The sequence below is a fragment of the Magallana gigas genome, chromosome 3 (assembly GCF_963853765.1).
Source record: "Magallana gigas chromosome 3, xbMagGiga1.1, whole genome shotgun sequence".
NCBI classification, from domain to species: Eukaryota; Metazoa; Mollusca; class Bivalvia; order Ostreida; family Ostreidae; genus Magallana; species Magallana gigas.
In genome coordinates this window covers 52,610,245-52,636,536 of record NC_088855.1, presented here as the reverse complement: position 1 = coordinate 52,636,536, position 26,292 = coordinate 52,610,245, and the positions used below count along the sequence as shown (strand labels likewise).

Here is a 26,292-nt window from a genome sequence, read left to right as displayed (position 1 = left end):
TATTGGTTATCTGCAATGCTCAACTCAGAATTTATCTAGTTATGAACAGCCTTCTTCTGCTGTCTCTGTTGTACTCACTCCATTTTTGCATGATTTCTTCAAAGTTTAAGAAATTTTCTCCTTTTCTAATTACGTTTGTCCTTTAAATGCACAATCCCCAAACACTCCCGGAGCATCAATAAGACGGAACACTGATTGATATAGGTCTCATTTATTGATAATAACCAGACACATCTGTCTCTGTGTCACTGCATATTGAGCTTCTCAAGTTTCACATTGTACCATTGATCATTTGTTTTCCATTAATCTACTGGCAGTGATGTCATCATCAGATACTTGAGAATATGGTAGAACTTGGAACAATAACACCAGTTACACTGGTTGCAGTCTTAACTATCTTGAACAAAAATACAATTCAATGTTTGTTCTTTATCAAACATATCAACATATCCAAAATTAAATAATTTTTCATCCATTTTTTGCAGGTTCATTACAAATGGGCAAAACCTGTAAACGAGTGGCAAAATTAAAAAAAAAATAATGAATTTAAAGATGTCAAAACTTATTTGATACTAAAATTGTATCCAATGTTCTAAATATTAAAGGTACATATAAATAGGATAAAAAAAGATTGGAATAACAATGTACCTATATTTTCATTCTAAAAAATACCCACCAGTATAACATAATTGTTGCATCATTCACACACACCCCCTTTCCAACTTTATGTTTTAGCCTACTTTTTAACATTTTTCCATCAGACATTTAGGACTGAAAGATATACTATTTTAAAAAAAATAGAAAACTTCAATTCCCCCCATTTTCAAATACCGGTACATGTAAATATAGAATTTTAACCCCATCCTAGAATTTCAATACATTAACAAATTATGAGATGAATTTTTCACTCGAACGATCATCTCCTCACATACCTTCATTCGTTCTTTTTTAACATGAAATAATGTGAGGGGAAAAACCACTTACAAAACAGAAACTAGCATAAAAAAGAAAAAAAAACACGCAAAAATGACATTTCATAGCAAACAGTGTCAAAGAATAACAATGCCTGTGGGAGTGAATGACCCGTGTGTCTTTTCACACATTGTCACAGTGGTATTGACAGCTTATTAACATGAGATCACCAACATCAAACATTTCCAACTGATATCAAATGCTGAACTTTACTGAAATGTTGACCAGTTGCAAACCACAACAGTAGATGTGTTGCAGGTAATTTACATAAAACATACAGAATTCTTTGTTTCATAAAAAACATGAAAAATATTTATTTTATAAGTTGTCATTTTTTTTTCTACAATAAGACTGTCAATACCAACATGAGGGCAATTACGGACTATGAATTTAATAAACATACTCAAAACAATGGCAAAAATCAAATAAATATAAGTCAATGCAACAAAAAAAGATAATGAAAATAACATTGCTTGTGATCATTTATCAAGCTTGAATATCAACATAAATCTGATATTGGAGCCAGTGTTGATGTGCCACAAAGCGACTAGATCTTAACAAAAGAGGCCACAAATCCATCTATACACCAGTCATCCCACAGATGGTCACACACCACATAAGGTCAAATAACATGGAGCGCAAGGTCAGAAAAAGAAAGCACAAAGTCAGGATGATCTCATGGCTTTTATCCTTTTGAATTGTTCCATTTTTCTGAATTTTAAACAAAACTATATCAAACAGTGGAAAAACAGTTCTTGATAAAGATGGAGCTGGCAACCATATAGTCCCTCTCACACTTTTCATTTAACTGTACAATCTCTATACCTAAAGAAGAAATAAAAATTCAATTATATATACAGTAAACATACATGCAGGTACTAACAAAGTACCCGGTATGTTTCATGTCTACTTAAGTACTTTTGTTGAGATTTAATTAAATTTTACAGCAGTACTTTACAAGTTATTGAGGGTACGGCTAACTGCAGCTTTACCTGATGTGCTTGGTATAGACTGCAGCTTTTCTCACTCTCCTCTCTCAGCTACATGTCGAATTGGTGGTCAGCGCTGAATTTCACAGTACATTAATCTATATGAACAAGGATTGTTTGAATCACATATCCAGAACTCAGTCTTGTCCCTCAGTCCTGCACACCCCAGGGATTCCCATTCCACACATAGAACATCCCCTTCTTCCCCCCTGCAACTGTTTTATCTGTATGTCGTTCCTTCTTCACAATCAACAATACATACATTACACATACATAATAGGGATTCACAGCTTCTTAAACCTTTCATTCATTAAAATTGTGTAAGCTCTGCATAAATGTCAACAGTAAAGAACATTTTATGCACCCAATATTAGATTTCTTCAGACAATATTGCATTTATGAACAATTTTTAAGGAATGTTAAACCTTAAACCACCTATAGTCATTATCAAAAACTAACTTGGAAAGCTCTCCCCCTTTATCCCATATTTTCTTAGGAAACAAAAGCGTTTAACTAAAACTTTGCATTTCAAACAGAAAGTTTATAACAGTTTGGTAGACATTGTGATCTTTGGGATGAAAAAGCATTCAAAGCTGACCACACACAAACATTACAGAAATTTAAACCAAGTACATCAAAATAGCACAGTTTCCGACATTCATTCAATTGTACTCGGAAAAATACCAGAAGCATACCCTATAATTACCCCATCAGAGATTCCAAACATGATAAGCACTTGGAATGTAAGTAAAACACAAGAAAAAGAAGCATTTCACAAGACTCGGGCATGTCACTAAAATTTCAAGTCCCATTATTGTGTTCTTCAAGGTGTTAAGTCAATGCTCAAAAGCTTTAAAATGAAAGCTGTTGTTTATATCAAAGGTTAAGTTTTCAGAACATATAAAATATACTATCTATTTACAAAAACATCAAAAAAGTCAGTTATTAACATATTTGATTCTAATAACAATGGATTTTAAAAAAAAGAAGAAAAGCAACACATTATGGCTAGGTAAGGCAATATGAAGCTTGGAGCATAGCAAAGTTTAGTGCTGGTTGTAGAAAAGAATTCTTTCTGGATCTGCAAAAAGAAGAAATCAGTATTACAAGTGTCATGTACAACAAGTCAACCACTTCTGATACAATCACAAATATCATTTACTGTTACACAAGAATGTGTGTTTTTGTGTGAGTGCATGTTTAGCTTGAGAATTTTCTTGCCCTTTTTTTGCCACCCCCTTGCATTATGGGTGTTATCTTAAAAAGAGGGTGTTGTCAGTTTCAAATACTTAATTTACTCGAAGCTTGCAGATTCACTTTCTCAAACCATATCATCAGAATATTGGAAGAATTGCTTTATTTATAAGATCAGCAGCTACGCAGTACTCATCATCCCCACAGAATCAAAATAACTCCATAGAGGTAAAGACTGCATTTCTTATTAAGTTGTCAGCTCATTTTTCTAATCCATAAAACAAATTAATGTCAATTGCTGCTTAATCAATAGACAATTCCGGCTATATGGAGGCAGTACAGACCCGATCAATTGGTGAGAGTCTACAGATCAATAAAAAAGCCCAGATCTCACACAAACTCCTCGATCTGATTGGATCTCAATCACGTCTCGTTTACATTTCAATACAAGATTTGTTCACTGTTTACATTGCCTTGTTGTGTTAGACATGTACTGTGTGTTGAAAAAGAGGTGTATCGTGTCAAGTGTCTGTATCTGTTCATATGCAACATACACATCTCAACATACACATCTCAATACTTACTTTTATCTTTCATATTCATTACATTCTCCCATTCTAAAAAAAAAATAAATTTTTTTTTATTTTTATTATAAGCTGACTCATGCTACATAATAAAATCTCATAAAATATCTGTACCATCTTAAGAGCTGACAAAACAAAAAAGCTTATGACCTTCACATGAGCCATTTGACCATGACATTCCAATTTGTTTATCATTAACTCTTGTATACTCTGCAGTGAAATCTAATAATAATGATGAAAATTACACTTCCTTATATACCGGTATTTACATTATAATTGCCCGATAGATAACTATATAAAGTATATAAAATATTATAGTACAACATAAACTTAATACTCACCTCTGATTAAATAGTTGGTTACTTCTATTCTATTAAAGCACCCTAGAATGTCGCCCGTCTCCCTCCTGTACTTGAGCTGTCCTCCTGAGGGTGGTTTAGACTCTGCCCCTAGCACTGCACCACACTCCTCTCCATATATCACTGTCACACAGCCCTCAACACTGGAGGCGGTGGGGGTGGAGATCACGGAGCTATCGCTTACAGCGGGGGCACAGGTGTCCTCACTCATAAACGAGAACATCTGGCCAGAAGGGTTCTTGGAGTCTGAGGAGAAAATTAAAGTACTCATTGACTTAACTCCATTCTTTCCTTCTAATGGAAAACTTGCTGACTTGGAATTTCTTGGTGAATGTTTGAAGTCCTTGGTATTTGTACTACTAGAATTGTTTGAAACACTTTTGGAGTGTATCACAGGAATAGGGGGGAACTCTTTAGAATTGTCACCACATACACTTTCACTAGACTTAGTTTGGGATAACACACTGGACTGCAGACTACTGCTTGAAACAGAATTTGATACAGACACTTTAAGTTCCTCATGATCCAGCTGAGGATCAAATCCAAATTGTATATCTAAGTTTTTGTGGTCTTTTTCACTCCTGTCCAGGAAAACAACAGATCTTGCTTGCCTTCTGGCAATGCCCTTCTGTTTTGAGGAGACCTGTAATTTGCTTGGTTTAGATGGTTCACAACTAGAGGATTTTGTCACATGACTTTTAGATGACACCTGATTGTTTGCACCATTAGTTTTTGCCATCACATGTGCTGTAATATTTATAGAGTAACTTTCAAGAGGTTCATTGAATTCACTATCACTAGCTTTAGTCACACTAGTGTTTAACACAGTATTGGATACACTGTCAACTGCAGCACTTTTATCCACAGAGGAACTCTGGAAAGAGTTTGATCTACTAGCCTCTATTCCTGAAGGGGATTTCTCTGGAGAACTAGGTAACTGGGAGGAACTGAACAAGTTTTCTTCCTTTTCCAGTTTAACCAATTCCTGACTTCCAAATTTTTGACGAATGGAAGGTGCTTCATTATCCTTTCCATCTGGACTAGAACCTATTGAGTGTCTCCTCTCTGTGTGACTTCCCTTCCACACAGCAGACTTTAAGTCTACTGACACATTGCTCTGATCTTCAGGGTCGTCACTATGAAAAGTGGAAACAGAACAGTTTGGCTTAGGAGAGGCAGCCATCTTTGCATAAGAAATCTGGAGCCGTGGGGAAACAGCCTGGGCTGATGCAGGGAGAGACTTTACAGACTCCAAATCACTGTCATCTTGAGGTTTGATGAGAATTTCCTTTGGAACATCTCCAGTGGAACTGCGACGCCCGTCTCTGAAAGACTGCCTCCCCTGTCTGCCTGCACCAAGTGCAGGGAAAGAGGATGGACTGAGGTCCCTCATTTTGTTTCTCTCTGCCTCCATGGATAAGGAGGTAACGATGGAGGATGGAGGTGGGGTGATGGACCTCTGAGGTCTTCGCCTCTCCTCTCGGATTGGAACACGCTGGGCAGCACTGGCTTCTTTGCTCTGTGTCTCTTTGGCTGTAACAGGACCACCTTTCTTTTTCTTTTTTCCTACCACTTGAAATTCCTCCTCCACTGGTTTGGGAAGATCAAGGTCGGTAAAAATATAGTAGTCACCCTCCTTTTCCATTTCATCAGAGTCTACTACTATATTTGATTTAACTTCCATTTTCTCCTCATCAGTCAGATTTTCTGGTTCTTTTACAAGATAAGTTTTGTCAATATCTTTTTTATTATTGTCAGACACTGTGGAAGTTTGTTTCCTTTTTGAGTTTTTCATGTTATTATATTTCACATTGTTCAGACTGGTGTCAATTTTAGGATCTTTAATGACTTCATCGGTATTGTCTATGATATCCAGGCTTTTCCTCTCTACCTGGTGATTGATCAATTCTTTGCCCACTTTTGGCTCCATGGGTTTCCTGATAGAACTCCCAATAGCATCCTCCTCCTCACAAGAAATGACATCACCATTCATCATTTCCTCTTCCATTTTACTGTCTTTATCAACACACTTCTCAGCAATAATGTGATTTTGTTCCTTAATGTTCTTTTGGCAGTCAGTAGTCACAATTTCTTCAGTACTGATTTTTTCAGTCGAATTTCCCATTTCAGAGTTACTATTACTAGTTTCTGAGTTTTCAGGACTCTCCTCAGTGAAATCTTTGTTCTCAGATTGACTATCTTTCTTCTCAGTAGGTTTGAGATCTACTGGTGTTACCTTTGGCTTTCTCTCTTTATTCTTTTTGTTATTTTTGTCCGTTGCTTTTGATGAGCTAATGTCCACTGTGTTGTTATTGGGTACCTTTCTGGGCTTTCGCCCCGTGCAATCATTTTCAATGAATGACAAGATTTCGTCTATTTCTTTCCTTCCTTGGTAGTTTTCTATTTCCTCTGCTCTTCTGACGGTCTCTACAGTTTTGTCCTTTTTCTGTTTTTTTCTAGGTTTTTTGGCCCCTTCTTGATTGGAAGTTGATTCTTCTAGGTCTCTTGTATTAGTTCCATAAGATGTTTGACGAAACCGCATCGGATCATTTAAAGGATTTGATGATTTGATGGGTGGCTCTCTCATGTGCTTGTAATGACCAGCGAGCAGTGGTGCACACTCTAGACGGGGGTTTCCATTTTCGTCAGTGTCACTATAATCCGCCCTTCTCTTGCTTTTGTCTTCTAAATCATCTGCAATGAGAGATCCTGTTTTAAGAACTTTGTGGATATCACTTTTATCTGTACTCATAATTCACCTTTGACTTATACTCTCCCATAAAATCTGGGACATTAATAAATAATCAAACATAACTGTAATTCAATAATGAGCACTCTCTAACAATTTTTAAACTTTTTAAGTGTCTATAATAGTTCAAGAGCCAATTATAAATATATGTGTAAAATGTATGAATTAATTTATCAATTGCTTGTAGGTCTCTGATCATATACATACTGTAATATTTTCACACCCCCCTCCCCCCACTCTTTATCACAAATATTAAATAATGTCTGAATCACAAAATAATTGATGAAGTGTCATTTATAAACTCCAGCTTTTAATATGATCTCAAGGACAATTACTATAGTATCTTATCTTAAAAAACACTCATAACAAACAACTACAAAACTTATTCTCTCTTTCTCTCTTAATATCGTGTATAACATTTTGAACTAATGGGATTAATCCTCCAAAATCAGTTACAAAGTGTGTGTTACCCACAAGAAAAACAAATTCAACATGACAGTAATACTTAGTTACGATCACAAAACATGAATACTTTTGACAGAAACTCATTGTTAAGTACACATGCTTGTTGAGACCTCTTCAATTAACAGGTTTCATAAATTACCTTAATAATTGATCATATAAAAGCTTCAAGAAGACAACAGGACACATTAATATTCATACACTAGAGCATTTTGACAGTCCGTCATATTGCCTAAGGTGCAGTAAATTCCTGACATGAGTGGCCTACTCATCAGACAGAAACAAAATGTGTACTGGTACCAAAATTATCAACATACACCCCCCCCCCCCCCAAAAAAAAAGGAAGAAGAAAAGATTAAACAAGCAGACATACTGTTTTCAAAGACTACACTCTGATTCCTCTAGTTGACCTGCAGCAGACATCAATACACTAAGACGGTAGGCTATCAGGCATTCTTTGATGAACAAATCAATAAACATGTAGTTCTCACTACTGTTTTTATCATTCCATCCAGGTAAATATCAATACTGCTATTTTCACTACATTATAGTGTGCCAATAGGGCGTGTTATTCAACCTCACATGTACGTAGCAGCCATTTTGGATTAACAAATAGCCTTGTACACCACAATGACAAATTTGTGTAAACATGTCTATCTAATTACACCATATAAAATTCCACTACAAATGGAGCTAAGCAAAACTTGTCCATAACAATAATAAAACACAATGTCAAAACCCTGGGCGTAATTTAAAAACAGCTGCCCGGCTCACCTTCTGGTCACCTTTATAAATAACATTAAAACTCTACGGAGCTGTACAGTGACTTGCTACACCTGTATCATGTGTTCCTCCCGAAGACAACCAGACAAACGACTAGTACATTACACAAGTTAAGAGTCACATTCATACTCACATGACTCAGATACTCACACTGAAGTATTCAAAGTATAAAGCTCCACATCTGTACTACCAGTGGGTGATCCACTGTTGTTAGAGCCCAACTATACCTTGTTGACACACTGTCGATTCCGGCAGGTAAAAGTTGTCAGCCGAATAGCTTGTTTACACAGCTCCTGGCTCTACTACAATAGGATATGTGCCTCTGCTGTGGAACGGCCACCAATGGCAGACAATATAGAACTCTGACGAGTCACCAAGGTTATAGCCAGCAACACAGTGGAGGAATTCCTCTCCACAACTAACAGCTTCCACAGAGACAGAAGGACAACACTCGAAGGGTCAGTGTTATCTCTGCCGGTTAAAGATTTCTGGATCCAACTTCAAGCCTCTAGTGTATTACACTATGTTAATCAAGATCTTCGATCAATATTCACTGGATGATAACAAAAAATCCACTATGAGAGGAAAAACATTTGAAAACGAGGGTTATTTTCCATTCATTGTTTATGTACGTCATTTAAACTAATGTTGACTAACAGTTGTCAGATTGTATCAGAAATACAAGCCAATACAGGACTGGAGCCTGTGACAAGCGATAGGTCTGGAGTCCTGATCACATGGTGTTGTACACTGATAATGATGGAGCAGTGACAGGGTACACATAAATCACACTACATTTTAACAGGTTCAAGAAAATTCCCACCCTCAGGCTTACCCGTGGATTATGAACAAATCTAGGTCTCCAAGACATAAAGCTCACAATCAGTGCACTAATTGAACATGTCAATACTTACAGTGCTGAGCTCAGTACATGTATCAACAAATACTCCACCACCATGTCTATTATCACAAACCAGTACACTTATCATGGCCGGCCATCTGACAGCCTTCCTCACCTTACCATGCTGTTTGATAACATCTGGCTCACTGATACACATGTGACAGCTACTCCTACCCAGATTATACACTTTCCTCACACTGCAGCACAATAGCACAGCCCACTTAAATCATTAAACACAAACTACTCCTACACAGCTTTATACAATCTTTGTACAGTGCAGCACATCTATCATAATTCACACATACACAACCAGTTCACATGTTACCATCAGAAGTAGTAGGTTGTTACAACCAGAAGTAGTAGCTGTCTGCTGAATGTCTCATTAAATGGGAGATGCTCCAGCATCGCCACATTCCAACACTGATGAGAAAAACACTTCAGAATCTGTAGGTGTACTGATAAACACCATACTTGTATGACAAAACTATGGATCACTTCAGCACAGGTTCAACCAAATAAAGGAATCAGAAAAAACCCTCTGTATTTTCTGTATTATATGTAAAAGAATACTGTAGAAAACAAACTTTGTATTTACAAGGCACTCAGAAAATTGAAAAATTACAGAAGAATGTAGAAGGTTTGCTTCTTGATACTCTTCACATGTCATCATATTTATGAAACATGCATAATGTATCTTTTAACTTAGTACTCAGACATAAGCACATTATTTAACTTCAAAATAAAATAAATTTCAATATACTTCAAATAGGGATAAAAAAAATGTGCAATCATATTTCTTACAAATGAACAGTTATGTCCATACGGTCTACATAACCAGAATCTGTGTCAATCCTCGCATGGTAATGCACAAATCTCCAACCTGTATGACATGTTTGTAATAAACTGCACAATTTACAGACTGACAAAAGGAATTTACCTCAAATATGCAATTCATCCTAAAACTATAAAAATCTAATGGAACTGAATAATTAAATATATGTATGAAATAAAATCACTGTATTTGAATTATGTATTGGCAGTAAATTGATTGCATCAGTACCTAGGTACCTGAATTATCAAAATAATCTTTGTCTGTCTGTATGTCTTTTTCTCTATTTGGTTTCACAGTTAAGAGGTATATTATCTAGGACTTCATCCAACATTATGTAAATAGGCAATGGATCGACTGACGTGCTACATATTGCATAATATAAAAGCAATGTGCTTAGTGAGGAGGTTTATAAGTAAAATTAAATTACACATGATTTAATTCGCTTACACCAATCATCATAACAGGGATGTGAAAAACCATCCTTTCACAGAAAACTAGTAAAACTTCTGATGCCCCCCAAAAATCCCCCACCCCTATATGGAGTCGTATCCTCACATGAAATTTTAAGTCAGAATACATAAAGCTTGTAACTGCTGTATCATTTTGCTCAGCCATATCCCATTAAACAAGGCCCATTCACTCACCTGTACCAGATACTGCATGGGGGAAATAGAGGTCACACAAGCGTAATTGATTAGCCAGTCTTGTAGCACGAGGGTAGTGGAGATACATGTTTTATCCCTCCCCCTGAACAATGCATCATTAATCCATTCGGCAATACTCAAGATTCACTTCAAGTCTACACCTGTAATACACACTATTTAAGACACAATCCTACAAAGATTCATCTCCTAAAAGATAACACTGCCTTGTAGATCAAAGTGCACAATGAGTCTTCAGGAGATTATACAGGGCCACGTCATATTCTGAAACTACCTAAGAAACACGAAAATCCTCTCTACCTGGGGCCTCTCTGGGATGAGGATATTGGACTCTTCGTCCTTCAACATCAGGTTACATTCAAATCATCACCAGAGACATGACACTGCATGGCAATGTATTTAGCACATACAACATACCTTCTAAATGACCTGCTCTAGTTATATAGCACTAGTCCACCATCTAACCCTTTACAAAATCAACCATTGCCTGATAACAGGGACATTTCTACAGTTCCTATGTGTTGTACTGCCTGCATGGCCATCTCTCCTCCACTTGTTTGCTAACATTATGCATGCTTTTCACATTGATCTTTTTCAGCTGCTGTTTGGATCAATACTTGCAAGATGTCCATAAATCCCAGAGCTATGCATATCTCAGAGATAGTAATATCAGCACTTAAAATACAACCCCAGCAACACATTATACCACTGCAGAAATCCCCCACTTTGTAGTCTCAGAGGAAAAGAATTCTAAACAGATATGTCAACAGAGAGCTAATCAAGATGTTCTGTTTATCTCACTAGCAACAACTCACAAGCTCAGACCCAGAGATGTTCAATCATTAGATTCACATATTAAATGAAGACTTCCAGAGGACATTAGTATTTGTAAAGAGTATTTTATGTTTTATTTCTAGTTGACATATGAATTAACATGGATTACTGACTTAATCAAAACATCACTCACTTGGAACCACCCCCAAGGCATCCTTTATACATGTATACACTGCAAGTACCACAGAGTCGTGCATGTACTTTTAATGGAAACAATTCACATTGCCATTGCGCTGAATTTTGGTTTTTTTCTGTTCCCAGGAGTGCACTGGAATTAATTCAGCCCAGCAGGCATTTTGATAATTAAGTCTGGTTCATTTAGAGTGGTTAACTAATATCATCCATTAATACTAATGTGAGCCTAACAAGCCATAGCTTTCAGTAATTCCATGAGATCTAAGCTTAAGCTGCAGCGACAAAAATTTTCACTGTGTACCTATAGTCATTCAAAATCTGCCTCAGTATAAGAGGATTGATTGTCATGCAAACATTCTGAGCCCCAATACCTTTTCTATAGATTTTCTTTTCATCAGTGTTCGAAAAACAAATTTCCAAATTTGTTACATCTGATAATATCGAAATACGATTTAGTGTAAAATCAATCAGTGACTAAAGAAATAAGTAGCATTAACAAGTGTCTTTACCTTTAGATTTCATGTAATTTCCAAGCGTCTACTAAATGACACAAACATCAACATGAGTTCTCATCACATCACAAATATCAACATCGGTTCTCAACAAAACAAGAGTGACATCCTCTTGGAACACTACTAACAGTCAATGGTCCTCTACAGGGGTGGGAGGGGAATCAAACAACTCCACAAATCAACACCTCTGGACAGCTGGAAGGAAGCCTAAGCCACTGTCTGACTGAGAAACATGGCTGTATACTAGTGTGTTTGGTGGGCAGCCATTACTATATTGATAATATATACACAGAAGATCAGTCAATATCACCTGCATAGCATTACAGCACTGCTGCTGCTATAGCTGAGATTGGGTCTGTGGGCAGAGGTTGTCTGACTGTCAGACAGGACTACTTGTACCCCTCTCCCCCAAGTCTCAAAGTAATTTGTTTAGTAATATTTGTCAGTAATGATATATTAACCTTCAAACCATCCAGTTAATAATTGATTTTTCAGTTGTAGTTTTCATACTGTAGAATCATTAGAATTCACGCTGGCTCAATTTTCATGGTATTCGTGGGTAGCCCTCCCCCGAGAATTTACATCCTTGACAACAACAAATTTTGAAAGGTTAGAGTGTTCTTATTGAAACTGAAAACCGACACATCCACGAATTAGCATCCCCACAAATAAGCAAAAACCCCACAATCAACAACAATTGGAATTTGAATTATTCCACGGTGTCTAAGATTTGCTTTGAACAAAAAGGGTATTCATTTGATTTGATTCAATATGCCACATTAAATAATGCTATTAAAAGTATTAACTTAGGTGTTATTGTCCCCCTACCTGTCCCTAACTGATTTTCAAAACACAATTTTGACAACAGAGATGTACCTTTTTTCCTTCAATCAAAACCCTGTCTTTTAATACTGGCTGTAAGAAATAATGATTCAGTAGGTATAGGTTGACCAGCACCTTCTGATCAGCTGTATTGATCACAGTTGCCAGTCTCAGCAAGAGACCTCATTAGGCTTCTGGCAAAACATTGACATGCACATCCAAGCCTCTACCTTCATAATCAAATGCTGACACAACATGCACAGAGCAGTTAAGGCAGCCATAATTATGTCCCTTCCTTCAAGTTGTACTAAAAATATTGAATATTTCAAATAGTAATAATGAATTATACATACTCAACATAAACTGGATTTTTAAAAAAAATCATCAAGTCACTTCAAAACATGTTCACCAAGGTTTGATAACTCTTACTATATGTCTTTAAACATGTCAAAGAAGTACAACTGTATAGTACATAGAGAAAAGATTCCATCACTGAAATGACTTCAAAAAAGATTCCTGCATTGAAATGAATTAACTATTAACAAGATCTATAATCCGTTTCTTACCAACTCGTAAACTTTTTCATCTCATTTCTGTTCAGAATCTCTCGAACATCTCGTCTTATTTTTCAACGATTAATAAATGGGTACTTGCATACATGTCCTTTGTAAGGCAAATTCTCCAAATTTATTTTTCTTTTAAGCTGCATTCTTCAACCCAACAAGATAGAAGGAACATTTCAAAGGAGAAATGTGGGGTTTTTTTTCATTTCAAACTCTGCATAAACATGATAAACATCTTGGGACAGAGTATAAATAATAGACATCTATTGTCCTTTTTCTTAAAAACAAAACTATTTAAACTTTCACATGATGTCATTATCATAATAAAATATTTTTATGATGATTGCGCAAAACTAGATCAATTAGTAAAAAGGTTTGAATTGAGCAGTTCATTTAGTGTTCAACTTTCATGGTAGAAAATAACAACATGTCAAAAGAAAAGAGACACTAAGAAACATTCAATTATGTAGTATCCTGGTTATTATTGATGACTTCATTGTTCAGAATACAGAGTCAAACAATGGAGGTCTTTATAGTGATGTATTGTTATTACATGAATAACATTTCATAGGCTCAATGATAAAAACTGGTGTTTCATATTCATGGATATTCACTTTGAATTATATTGCCTTGAAAGTACCAGTATAAAGAGATTTCAAAGAATCTGAACCAGTAAGCGAGACTAATCTGTATTTAAAAGCTAGAATACGGTGGATATTCTTCCTGGTTATCATATAAATCACAATGACATTCAAACCTACTTCAGCTGAGGTTTCTATCTATCCGACGCTTGCTTTTTCAGTCAACAGGTTCATCTTTTCTGGTTAAATAGCTTAATAATTCAACAGCATAACTGCTGAGTAAGTAAAATTGAGCCTGTGTAAACATAATACAATACATTAACCAAGCCTTAAGTGTGATGGTGAAGGACAGCTGTCCATGTTTCACAATGTTCAAGGACAGTATATACACAATGCCCTGCCACATCACACAATGCTACATGCACCAACTGTAGAACTCCTCACTATTTTACCTTGTCTGATGCCAAGTTTCTGTATGATACACTCCCAGTGCACTTGGCACAAACAACTGAATCCTATAAAGCCAATCAATCTAGAAAAATGAAGAAAGTAACATATTTGCGCAGATCTTTTCCTTTATTGAGAACTCAAATGCCAATGTCATCAGGATAGAGTTTAGGTTGTTGAACTTCTTCTTATTTTTGTTATGAACACTAAGTATAATAACCCCTACTCCACAGAAATGAACCATTAAAACAAGCCACTTACATGTATATGACAATTAATTCACCAAAATCATGCTACATACCAGTAACATACACTACTCTGAAAACTGTTTAACATGTAAAGAAGTGATGGCATTCAAAATACAATGACCTGTCTGGATTCTGGAGACATGTATTGCTTTCCATTTTAGCACTGAACACACCAAACAAAGTGAACACACTGGACATCCAGTATCTTGACTTATCCCCCTGATGCTATCAGCAACACCTGCATCGTCTATTCATGTTACCTGTCCACAAAATGTAATCCATGCCACAGATGGGTCAGAGCCTTACCATCAATGTCCATCTCTTCCTCTGATGTCTGGCAGGTTTTTAACTTCATCCTGAATCCCCTAGCCTCTTTTCTGTCACCAGACGCAATTCTCAACGCCGACACCACATCAGGTAGGAATGCTGAATTGGCACAAACTCAACAAACAATCCAACTTTCAACAAAGTTGCCTCCACATTTTTTGTCTATCTACATGTAATGGTATAAAATCCAAATCTTTCTGACATTAAGTTGTATCCTCTCTGACTTCACCCAGGAAATACCTCTCTACCACAGTCAATGCATACAGCCTACAATGTACAGAGTACGCCGAGGCTCAGGCGAACACAGTGAATTAGACCCGGATCACTATACTTCCTTCTTATGTGTAACACAATGATCAATGTATGTAGCCTCTCTTAATCGGGATCACAAATATATCCAGCCCAGAATAAGGTCTATAAATAGATCAGGACAGGTCTGGAGCTATCACAGCTATGTTTAGCACGAGTTACATTTTGGAGATCATTTTTTGTAACTTTAATTTTGTATTAAAGGCTTAAATTGTTTTCCTTCCTGTGTTGCGATGTTGACTATGACACCTACACATGCATAACAGAAAAATCCCGACATTAACATGTTTATAAAAACATCTTCCTGTTTATGTGACAATGTTTGCAACCTCCTTTAAAGTAGGTTCTTGTGTTTAACATATGGCATATAACACAATATAAAAATATGGACAGTCTGTATTTATACCAAGTATTTCACATGTGAATTAGAAAAAAAAATGTGAATATCTGTATTCTTCTATTGATATGGCCACATAAAATATTCTTTTTAAGATTCTTATCCCCACCTGCCCCTCTGAAAGTGGCCATCCTCAATGTATTTTAATTTGATTATTAAAAACATATTGTGGAAATAAACTTGAGGGAAAATATCTGGCTCAGTATGCAGTCAAAAAAGTTCAATGGCTGCTTGACATATGGATTATCGTTGTTTGATTCCAGACATGTTTGTTATCTTGGATACAAATATCTACATGCATTAACAGTTCAAATAAAATGGTATTAAAAGATTACAAATTGGTTTGTGTACTCACATTAGCATTAACAATTAGAAAAAAAATAGAGTAGTTATTTCAAAAACTTGAACACTTAAATAGATATTTGAAAAAAAATAAATTCACCCATACACCCCATATTTTTTGCAAATCAGGATGAGAATCTAAATGTTAATTTTATGTGGCCTAATTGTTGTAGTTTTTTTCAACTACATGAATCATAAATATTCTTATGGCAAGAAAATGCTTTGTTTTTAATCATTGCTTGATTTTCATCATATCTTTCATACATGTTATTTTTATCATATCTTAACAAAGAAATTATAAGGGAAGAAGGAACTTAATTATTGTATTTCATCAGTTTAATTTCCTTTTCTGCTTGCATTTCATATTTCATAAATGTACAAATGATCTTATTTGCCAAATATAATGTCTGCTCTATTAGTTGCCCTTCCTATGTATATGGACATAATGGTATAACTATGTATTTATAACTATGTTTTACCACTTTTGTTAAAGGTTTATATTATGGTATAGCTATGTTTTTCACTTTTGTTTAAGGTTTTAAATTATAGTTAAGCTATGATATACTACTTATGTAAATATTTTACATTAATATGTTAAAGCTACGATTTATAACTTTTGGCAAAGGTTATAAATTAGGGTAAAGCTATCAGCAATTGAAGCATTGTGAATTTCATAATGCACAAGGTCAAATTACAGACAAAAACCCTCCATCATTACCATACAAAGATCAGGTAGAATACATGTTCATGTCCAAGCTGTATGTAATTCAATACTCGGTAAGATTATGTAAGATCTTTATCCTTATTATTCAAATGTATTAAAGTAGATATCAAACAAGAATTAACCTAAGACGATGAGCAGAGATAGGAGACAATAACAAAGAGTTCACTACAGGAAACAAAATATAAACAGTCATCCATACTTCCTTCCTTATAGCTAAAATAATACAGACCAGATTTCTTATCAGACCTTCAACACTTCTTTAAAGAAAAAATTGCTTAATTTCAAACTGACTTATGGTTTTTAAAAATTGTTGTCAAAATCTATCATTTCCATTTTATTTTAATCAACTCTCCTATGCAGTTACTCAGACAAACCGAAAGTGAAACAGTGTTTGGACCTCAGCACAAATCATTGCTGCTGACAAGACGTAGTTCTTGAAAATAATTAATCAATTCGATGTAATGTATGCTAAAGCATTGTTTTTCAAGGCAACTTATTTATAAATACCTTGAAAATAGTCAGATTTTAAATGGTACGAACAATTTTAAATATTTTTTGTAGTCGTATGTATTCCTATGCCAGAGTTCAATATCGACGCTCGGCTGTCTCCCTGAATCCTTGTCGGAGATTTACGGTGTCAGCCGAGCGTTTGGTTGAACGAGACTAAAGTTCAATATTGCTTGGATCCATACAATTTTCGAGAAATATTTCTATTACTGATACATAGTTTGATTGAATTAATTTTATCTTTAAATTTTATTTAACATGATTCATATGGGGGTTTCCCGACATTCTTGTCGAAAAAGTCGTGAAATCCATATAATAAAATGTGCGTAATTCAAATTAAAAACTACACGTACTTGTCATGCAAAATAACATATCATTGATTTTAAAATAAATAAACATCGACAAAATCAACTCCCGTCAGATCTTCAGTACTTTGATTAATGTTTACATTGATTCAGCAATGCATTTCTAATAGTAAACCAAAATTTGAGTGTCAGTCGTAAAGTTATAAGCAAGATATAGAGCTTACAATTCTTTGTTATGTAAACAATGCTCAAGTCATTTTTTGTTTTTGACCTAAAATGAATGTGACAAATGCTAGGAACTGTTTGTTTTTGTTCAAAGCAAATTAGCAGATAGAAAAAAAATCAGCTTGAAAAAGAACTTTTACCACTATATTGAATAAATGTAAACAAAAAAAATGGCACAAGCCTTGTTTACATAACAGAAATGTGAGCTCTGTATCTTGCTTAACACTCTATGACTGACACCCAAATTTTGGTTGATCCTTGGGAATGCTTTACTTTAAGCAGTGTAAACAAGAAAATAGATAATTAAAATTTTACTAAATATAGTCATGACAATGCCCCTTTAATGGTAAATTTCACTCAGTGGATAATCTAATTCTTTGCATAATCTTAATGACCTACCAGTATATCTTCTAAGATTTTGCAATCATTTCATTTGTACAAATGTTTCATGTTTTATATTGCACTTTTCACTTAAATGACTGGTTTATGACAAAAGCTGACATAGTTTACACATTAACACTTGAATACTCATTATTTTTTTTTAAGTCTTCATGATAAATCAAAAGGAAATATTTTCTTTTTAAAGTTTCCTTTTCAAAATCTTGGTCTACAATTCAAGGAAACTTGATAATACACTGACTTACACATACACATCTGAGAGATTTTTGTGACTTAAAATAAACTCATACATGTACAACAACTTTCCCAATTTAGACAGGGTTACCACGATTTTAAGCAGAGGAAGAGGCAAAACATGATTTCCTGATTGGTACATGTATTTAAAAAAATGCCAAAAAAAACCTTGATTTCGTAAAAATGACATCCAATTTATAAAAACAAACTCTGCATGATTTCCGAATCAAGAAAACCCTACTTCACTGTGGCCAGCTACCATAATCAGAAATTGGGGACAAGAATCACCATTGCTGTTTGTATACAAGTGTGTGTCACATACTGTGATTAGTGATATTTCTGTAGAGTTTATTCTAGACTCTTCACTGAGTAACCCTACTTCCATTCTTATTGAAAAGAACCAGATTTAATTCTTTTGTTATAGAAAATATAGGCATATATATATTCAAATTGCTTAGCCATTATTTCGGAAAATCTGAAATTCTTGCCAGAGCCTTCAGTTCGTTTCAACAAAAACAAATTCAGACCATCTTGAAGCCAAAATTCTGTACAGAAGTAGAATATATCACAATATGATATTTCACAAGGATATCAGTACAGTAAGCAAAGGGAGAGGACTGTTATGAAGATAAGTAAAAGCTCTGTTACATTAAATTTTGAGAAATCCATGATGATCAATTGTAAAGAAATTATAATTGTATATAAAAATAAATTTTGACTTAATAATATAGGTAGGTGCGGATCTTAAATGCATATCTACACAGATCATGAGATGACTGACAAAGGGAATGAGTTAATAGCTATTCTTGTCAATCTTGATCATATCTTGTAAAACAAACTCTTTACAAAGTCACTGCTTCCATGTAAAGGTATCTGTAAAGATCTAACAACACTAAAAATGTATGCAAAATCACCAGCATTTATATACTGTAGAAGCAGAAATATTCGTTGAGGATTTAATTTCGTTATTTTCGTTGGCAGTAGAAATCAACGAAATTTAATCCATGACGAATTTTTAACCAAAGTAATAATGAATACAAAGATATTATGATGTGACGAAATTAAATGCCAACGAATTTTATTTGATTTAAAAAACAACGAAATTTTGACCCAACGAAAATATGTGTTTCTACAGTATATCATAATATAATATCAACAATCCAGAATGGACCGAACTCTTAAATATATATATTTATAAGGCAAGTCATACGGAGTTGTTTCCTTTTTCTGCAAGGTGATAATTTTGGCTTAACAACTAAATTTGCTTCAAGTTTTAGTCAGGAAATGATGTGGCCGCCATCAAAATAACTGGTACTAACTGTATACAAGTACTTCAGGCATGGCAAACCTCAGTTTTAATATCCCTTAAAAGCTCTCCAGGATCTATTCATTCAAAAAAATATGTCTTCTATTGCTTAAAAGCAAATTAAGTGATGGTTAAAGCTGAAATCAGAATACGTAACTCAGAAGCAAAAATAAAAATGGTGCAATCCTGAAAGAGCTTATGTTTCTTGTGATTATACTACCCGGTAAATTTGCTGTCTTTTAGATAAAAACTTAAAAGTAAAACAAAGACTGATTTGATAACTCTTAAAATCCAAAAAACTTTTGATTCAAAATTTAATACCTTTCGATCCTCTTTTCTTTTTCTTCTTTTTCTTTCCATCCTCAGCAGCTAGATCAAGACTCTGTGAAATGGGTCTGCCCTCTGGCATTCCATCGACTGTGTGCTTGGTGCTAGAAATCAGCTCACCAATAGAACTTCCAACCTTATTCAGTTGGTCCAATCCTTGGCCAAATGGCGGATCATTTCCGTATCCATCTCGCCGATAACTGTTTTTCTCAATTCTTACACGGTCACTACTAGTGCTGCCACGGTAATTGGAATGTCTGCTGTACATGGGAAAGTTGATTGGTTCGTCCACATCGCGTAAAGATGACCCTGATCGATCTTTCAGTGCCATCTGACTCTTTTCAAAAGAGAAAGTGGAAGTACTAGTATTATCATATTCTTCATATCTTTCATGTGTCATTGGTGTATAGTAGTTAATATTTCTTTTTCTTCTCTCCCTTCCATATAACCGCTGATGCAGGATTCTAGAATCATTATCACTGTCGTCATCTGTTTCAAAGTCATCGTCATGATTGGGAACAGTTCGACGAGAGTAAGTTTTCATCTGAACTCCCTGAAATGTTGGTTCACTATCACTTCCCTTCCCGCTCCTAGGCGACTCGATATCGTTCCTATCAGAATCCACCTCATGAGCCTCATCGTAGTCCAGATGATATGTTGTTGTGGGTGTGGTTATTTTGACCGTTGATGAGGGGTAGTAATCGAAACAGCCCCGATCATCTCCGTCACTGTCCTGATCAGAGTAACTGCCAATGCTGGTGGTGGCCTTACTAGAATTACAGATACCAGAATCATTGTCCGTGCGTTTATCAACCTGCTCCATGTCAATTATACAAGACTCTTGGTGCCTGCTGAAAGGCGACGACTGGTATGTCATGGGACAACAGCCGCCATGTGGCCGCAGCTGTACCCCGTCCAAGTCATCATCATTGTCCTCACTGGATGGTTTGTCCTCAGTTTTGTACATTCCTGTGGCAGTCACATCATAGGACATCTTGTTTCTGTTATTCGCCAAGCTAAAGTTGCGGGCTCGTAACACCAAAGAACTGAATTCGTCTTCTGGAAAATCAGCAATCTCTCTGGCCCTGTTCTTTATCAACTCTACCTAGAAAAAGAAAAAAATTTATCAAATCTTAGAATCAAGATTAATAATGAGGACTTGTAATTTAGCAAAAGACTACAGTGTATTCAAAATGAGGATCACATTACAAGCTGTTTAATTTTTTTTTCTTTTTTCGGCTTCAATTTTGCAGCTCAGGAGCACATGCATGGTTTAGCCAAATGTTTAACAATTTACTGCACTCAAAAGTTATTTCCTATTCTTGATTTATCTTCATATCAAGGTTATAGATATGATCTTATAAGAATTGAAAACACTCATCAATAAAGATTACATCAATTAGTTAAATAGAAAAATAACTTGCATAAAATTAACAAGTTGGTTTAATTTGTGAGGAAATGTTATGGGGTTTTTTTCACAGAAAAAAAAAATTCAAATCAAATGAGATACCTTGATATATATTGTATCCTGACATAAATATTGTTAATACCGGTATTTAAACAAAAAAATGCTTGCTTTGGTGATTCATGTGGGACATGAAGGTGGTAACATTGCAGAAAATATGTATAACCCACCTACATGGGTTATGTACCGTAATTTTTTTCTGCAATGATCGCTACTTTTATAAGCATGACACACCAAAGAAAGCATTTTATTGTTTAAATTTACATCTTTCTTTTAAAAAATTAATAAATTGATCGAAAAAGGTAAAAAAAATCAACCAAATTATTGTTAATGTACATCAGTACGCTAGCTATTAAAAGATTAAACAGCCAAATCGTCTTCTATGGGAATTTGAGTCTGACATCATCATGATTATTTCCTGCAGTCTGTGATTTTCCTATGGTTGCTGTAGGTTTTGATCAATTGATAAACGGGGCGTGTAGATTTCAATCTGGCTGTTTCTCTAGAGCTATGAATTAATTTTAGAAGCTTTCGTAAGAAATATAAGAATCACACTCAGTAGATGTAATATAAAGATATGAATACAGAAAAATGTGTCTCACCCCCGAACTACTATCTGTGTTCATGCAAAACGATTACTCTTTAAGAATCACTGACATGCCTTACATAGTTTTATTGTTTAACGTCTTTTTTAAAACATGCGTGATCATTTAGAAGTTTTCAAATGAGTCTCTACATAATACACATTAAACAAACTAGGAAATTCTTATAGAAAAATTTGTAAAGTGTTTCACATTTACCAACTCTCAACTCAAACTAGTTATGTTTTCAATGTATCAGTATATCAATGAATGGTGACTCCAAGGTGGATATCACATAGATAATATATATGTGAAAGGTTTCCATTAAATTGATACTACATGTAGTAGTGTAACAGTATACTTGTTAAAATGCTGCACAGCGTTTATCACAATGTAGTAAAAAAAAATTAGCGCAACCCAATATATATTTAGGCCATTTAGTTATTTTTTAAAAAATAGGACCCTAGAAACAATCACTAAGAATAATTGAATCATGCACCTTTATTTATTTATTTTATAATATTAATATATTTTTGATTAACCTATGTAAATAGGGTTATCAACCTAGATGAGGGATTTCAGAAATCAGGAAATTAATCAAACGCATTATGATTATATATAGATCAGGAGTATCAGGCCAATAGAGCCATGTTTACATGCTGACATTGTTGCTCTTAAGAGGCAGAGGATACAGTTTGTGCGTTAAAGCAAGTGTTGCAACAAATAGTAAGTAAAAAATCTTTGATATCATGCTATTGGCATGTAGTAAGTGTAAAATAGTGGGAAAACAGCACAATATCTATTAATATTTTAGTGAACATTATGTTTCTTTAAATAAGGAAATATAAATTAACACCAGTTTTTTATCCATGATAGAGAGCTGTGGGGCTATCATTTGGAATACTTCATTGGGGTTGTCCTTGGATTTGATACTAGGGTTCAAGCGATAGAATATTTGCAGTTTTTTTTGTTTTTTTGGTTCATTTTACGATATGCCAGGAAAACATTTTATTGGCAGGTCAAGTATCCAACTCGTTAAAGAAAGCAAGGACGACAACAGATATTTCAGATTATAGCAGACTAGTGACAGATTAACATACCAATTCATATAAAATTTCCTGAGCTCATATCTAGGAATTCATATATCATTATCAATCAAATACATGTACATGGCTCACCAAAAACAACCAATCTAAGAATAAATCTGACTTTTCTTTACTTTTTAATAAATAGATACTCTGATTGGTGATAACAAGTATTGGCCAGAATTTCCTCGATCAATACAATACTTTTTCTCCCCTATTATATGTTTATAGTTCTAATTTAAAGGAAACATAGACATACACACACTATGATAGACAAAATCACAACATGTTTGATATAAACTATTACAGATCAATTCCACTGACAAATAACTATGAATTAAACCATGAACATTTGCACACACACAAAGTAATAGGTATTTATAACACATCAGAAAGATTATAATTTACATATGGTGATACTATACTGTTTAGCATTTTCATAAATTATCCCATAACTGATGTCTGAACAAAGTATTCCAAAATCTGACAGCTCACTTTACTTATTTACTCATTTGTTTAACAATGTAGTACGTATGTACATGCAATTTTCAACTGTCTGTTTACTCGAATACATAATTTAAATATATTTCTTGCATTCTTTTCATCTCTTTAAATAGAAGAAGGTGAACATAATTAAATCAACCCTGGCATGCACACTGCTTGCAATGTGAAGCTGTCTATGTACAGGAGGCTAGAATTGTGTCGTCTCCATATTTGAGAGCTTACAACATGGGTGCAGACATGTTGGATAGACTGCCGCCTACCTTGAAAATTTTGCCCTACTTGCTCTGCAGCAAATACACTTACTGTTTCAACAAAATTGGAGTCATTTTGAACTGTATTTTGTTTCTATGAACATGTTTCTCGACGAAACAAGTACTTTAGACACGTCATATACTGCTTCAGGTTTACAATTTGTCATTCGACTATGTACACCTAATGAATATGTACACACAGGTCAGGCCCACGCAAATGTTTGCAAATTGCAGATAAAAAGGGGGATTACTCGATGTCGTCTCACTCCGACGTTTGTTTTCAAAAGAAAATTTTGAAAATATGTTTTTGTACATTTATTCTTATTTCTGAAAATCATATCACAAATAATTAGACTTCAATAGACTTACATAAACAAATGTGTGCTTCAGACCGATATGAAAATAAAATTACACCGCAAATTAAGTGTACAAGTGCTTGTTTACCTGTATGTCAGGGAGATTTTTTGGCAAAATTGAATCGTATATACTGAAAAATTGTTCCGGGTCTTCGTTTCTTATTGCCGAAGCAAGGAGAAATGAATACTTTTCGTTTTCCTCCACATTTTCGGCGTCGTTATCCATTTTATCGTGAAGCCATTTTGGATATTCTGTCGCCAAGAAGAAACCACGAGAATCGCGAGAATGTTTTGTGCGCGCGAAATTCAAAATTGCTTTAAAACGTGTCAAGGGCTACTGTGTCATGAACATGTATACATACAAGATTTTATCTGTTGATGTCAAAGGTTAATGATAAATTAATGAATAAAGACATCAAGTGTATTATATGATCGTTTTCATTGGTGGATGTAGAGGTGGGGTGATTACATGACAGTTACGACACGCCAAATACACAAAAATCGAGCTGGACGCATTGTTTATTAGTTGATAAACCAGGTTAATCGAATGTAAACTATATTTAACTAGTTAACTATTCGTTAACTATATACTTTTAATTTGTAAGACCATATCCAACGGTTGTACACTAAGATAAAGTGACATTTGGGGAAATCAAGGGCACGGAAAATTCACAAAAATAGCTTAAAACATAGTTTCGCAGTCAATGAACCAGGTTTATCGTTTGTTAATTGTATTTTAAGGATAGTAGACTATAAATAACGACGTTAATTAACATTGTGATGTTTTAGAGCAAGCCAAATTCACAAAATGAGCTAAATTTATCGATTGTTATTAACTTCACTGTACATAGTTTATAAACCGCAAACTATATACAATGTAGATACATGTAGTTTAGATTCGATTACTATAGTTTTCATCAATACAACTATATTTTACGTTTGTAATTTAGTTTACGAATGATCATCTAAGTTTATCTGTCTGCAAATGACGTTAGCAATAGATTTTGCTGATAAATATAAATTATATAGATTCACATCTGTAAACTTTTATTTAAATTCGTTATATTAACTACAAATAGTTAAGAGTTGTTAATGATAGTTATGCAATCGTATTTTTAGCCATATTTATCAAATAAACTATGTCTTGCAATCGCAAATGGTCTGTGTTACATATTAAAATGACATTTATTTGACTAAAATAATTTCGATTTTTGATATCTGATTCTGAATACATTTAAACGTTTTAATCTTATATATCTATATGAAAACCTCTAGTTCAGACTCACACACCTATAAGTTTACGCACAGTTTGCCTGTGACAATATACACTATCATATCTATATTCATACATTTGATTCAAAATTATTTCGATATTTAATATCTGATACTAAACACATTTAGACGTTTGAACTTACATACTTACATGGAAACTTTTAGTTCAGACGTAAGTGCATGGGCATAAACAATAAGTTTATGCCCACTTTGCCTGTGATAAATGTATACTGTTTAATTAACAAAAGATTAGTTCAAACAAAAAAGTTGGAAAAATCAGCTTTAAAGTTGAATTTCCAACTTAAAACTTGGAATTTTTTAATTACGAGGTGCTAATACGCTTCCGCTGTAGTTTGATGAATTTGAAAACTCTCATTAAACACGACCAGAGACATAAAATAATGTTATTTATGTCTCTGACACGACGCATATACAGGCGCACGCCCACACAAACACACACAGAGAAATATAAAAGTAATATTCATAGTATTTTGTAGACTAAAAAATGTTGTTGAAACATCAAAATGAATTGTATATTATTTGAAACGATACAATCAGAAATATTTAGAATTATTATACTTTCATGTTAAATACTGAAATCTGATTGGTTTAGACGCAGTTGATAATCCGTTCTATTACCCTCAGCGTTAGCAACACACTTAGCAACGGTTAACACAACGAATTATTACATGCGCATAAATTATGCGCGTACAGTTCGCTGTAGAATTCCCGCAGTAAAAAAATTCT

The 26,292-nt window shown here is 34.5% G+C and overlaps 1 protein-coding gene across 2 annotated transcripts; it reads right to left on the bottom strand.

The window, feature by feature from the left end:
* Positions 1–195: 195 nt before the first annotated feature.
* LOC105338392 (uncharacterized) lies at positions 196–24,547 on the bottom strand. 2 transcript variants are annotated; one of them, XM_011443491.4, is made up of 6 exons: positions 24,362–24,547; positions 20,026–21,136; positions 4,081–6,792; positions 3,740–3,772; positions 1,965–3,042; positions 196–1,797 (listed from the first exon to the last, which is right to left on the bottom strand). In XM_011443491.4, the coding sequence occupies exons 1-5, from the start codon at positions 24,497–24,499 to the stop codon at positions 3,008–3,010; spliced, it is 4,029 nt and encodes a 1,342-aa protein (XP_011441793.3). In that variant the 5' UTR covers positions 24,500–24,547; the 3' UTR covers positions 196–1,797; positions 1,965–3,007. The 2 variants fall into 2 exon arrangements, with proteins under 2 accessions (XP_011441793.3, XP_011441794.3); XM_011443492.4 differs by lacking the exon at positions 24,362–24,547 and adding an exon at positions 23,970–24,125.
* Between the last annotated feature and the right edge of the window lie 1,745 nt (positions 24,548–26,292).

Excerpts from the sequence above, each read along its gene's own strand:
- LOC105338392 (XM_011443491.4), bottom strand. The coding sequence starts at position 24,499 with ATGGATAACGACGCCGAAAATGTGGAGGAAAACGAAAAGTATTCATTT. Across the intron at positions 6,793-20,025 it reads AAAGAAAAGAGGATCGAAAG|ATGATTTAGAAGACAAAAGC; the intron begins GTATTAAATTTT and ends CTCTCATTGCAG. Across the intron at positions 3,773-4,080 it reads AACCAACTATTTAATCAGAG|AATGGGAGAATGTAATGAAT; the intron begins GTGAGTATTAAG and ends TTTTTTTTTTAG.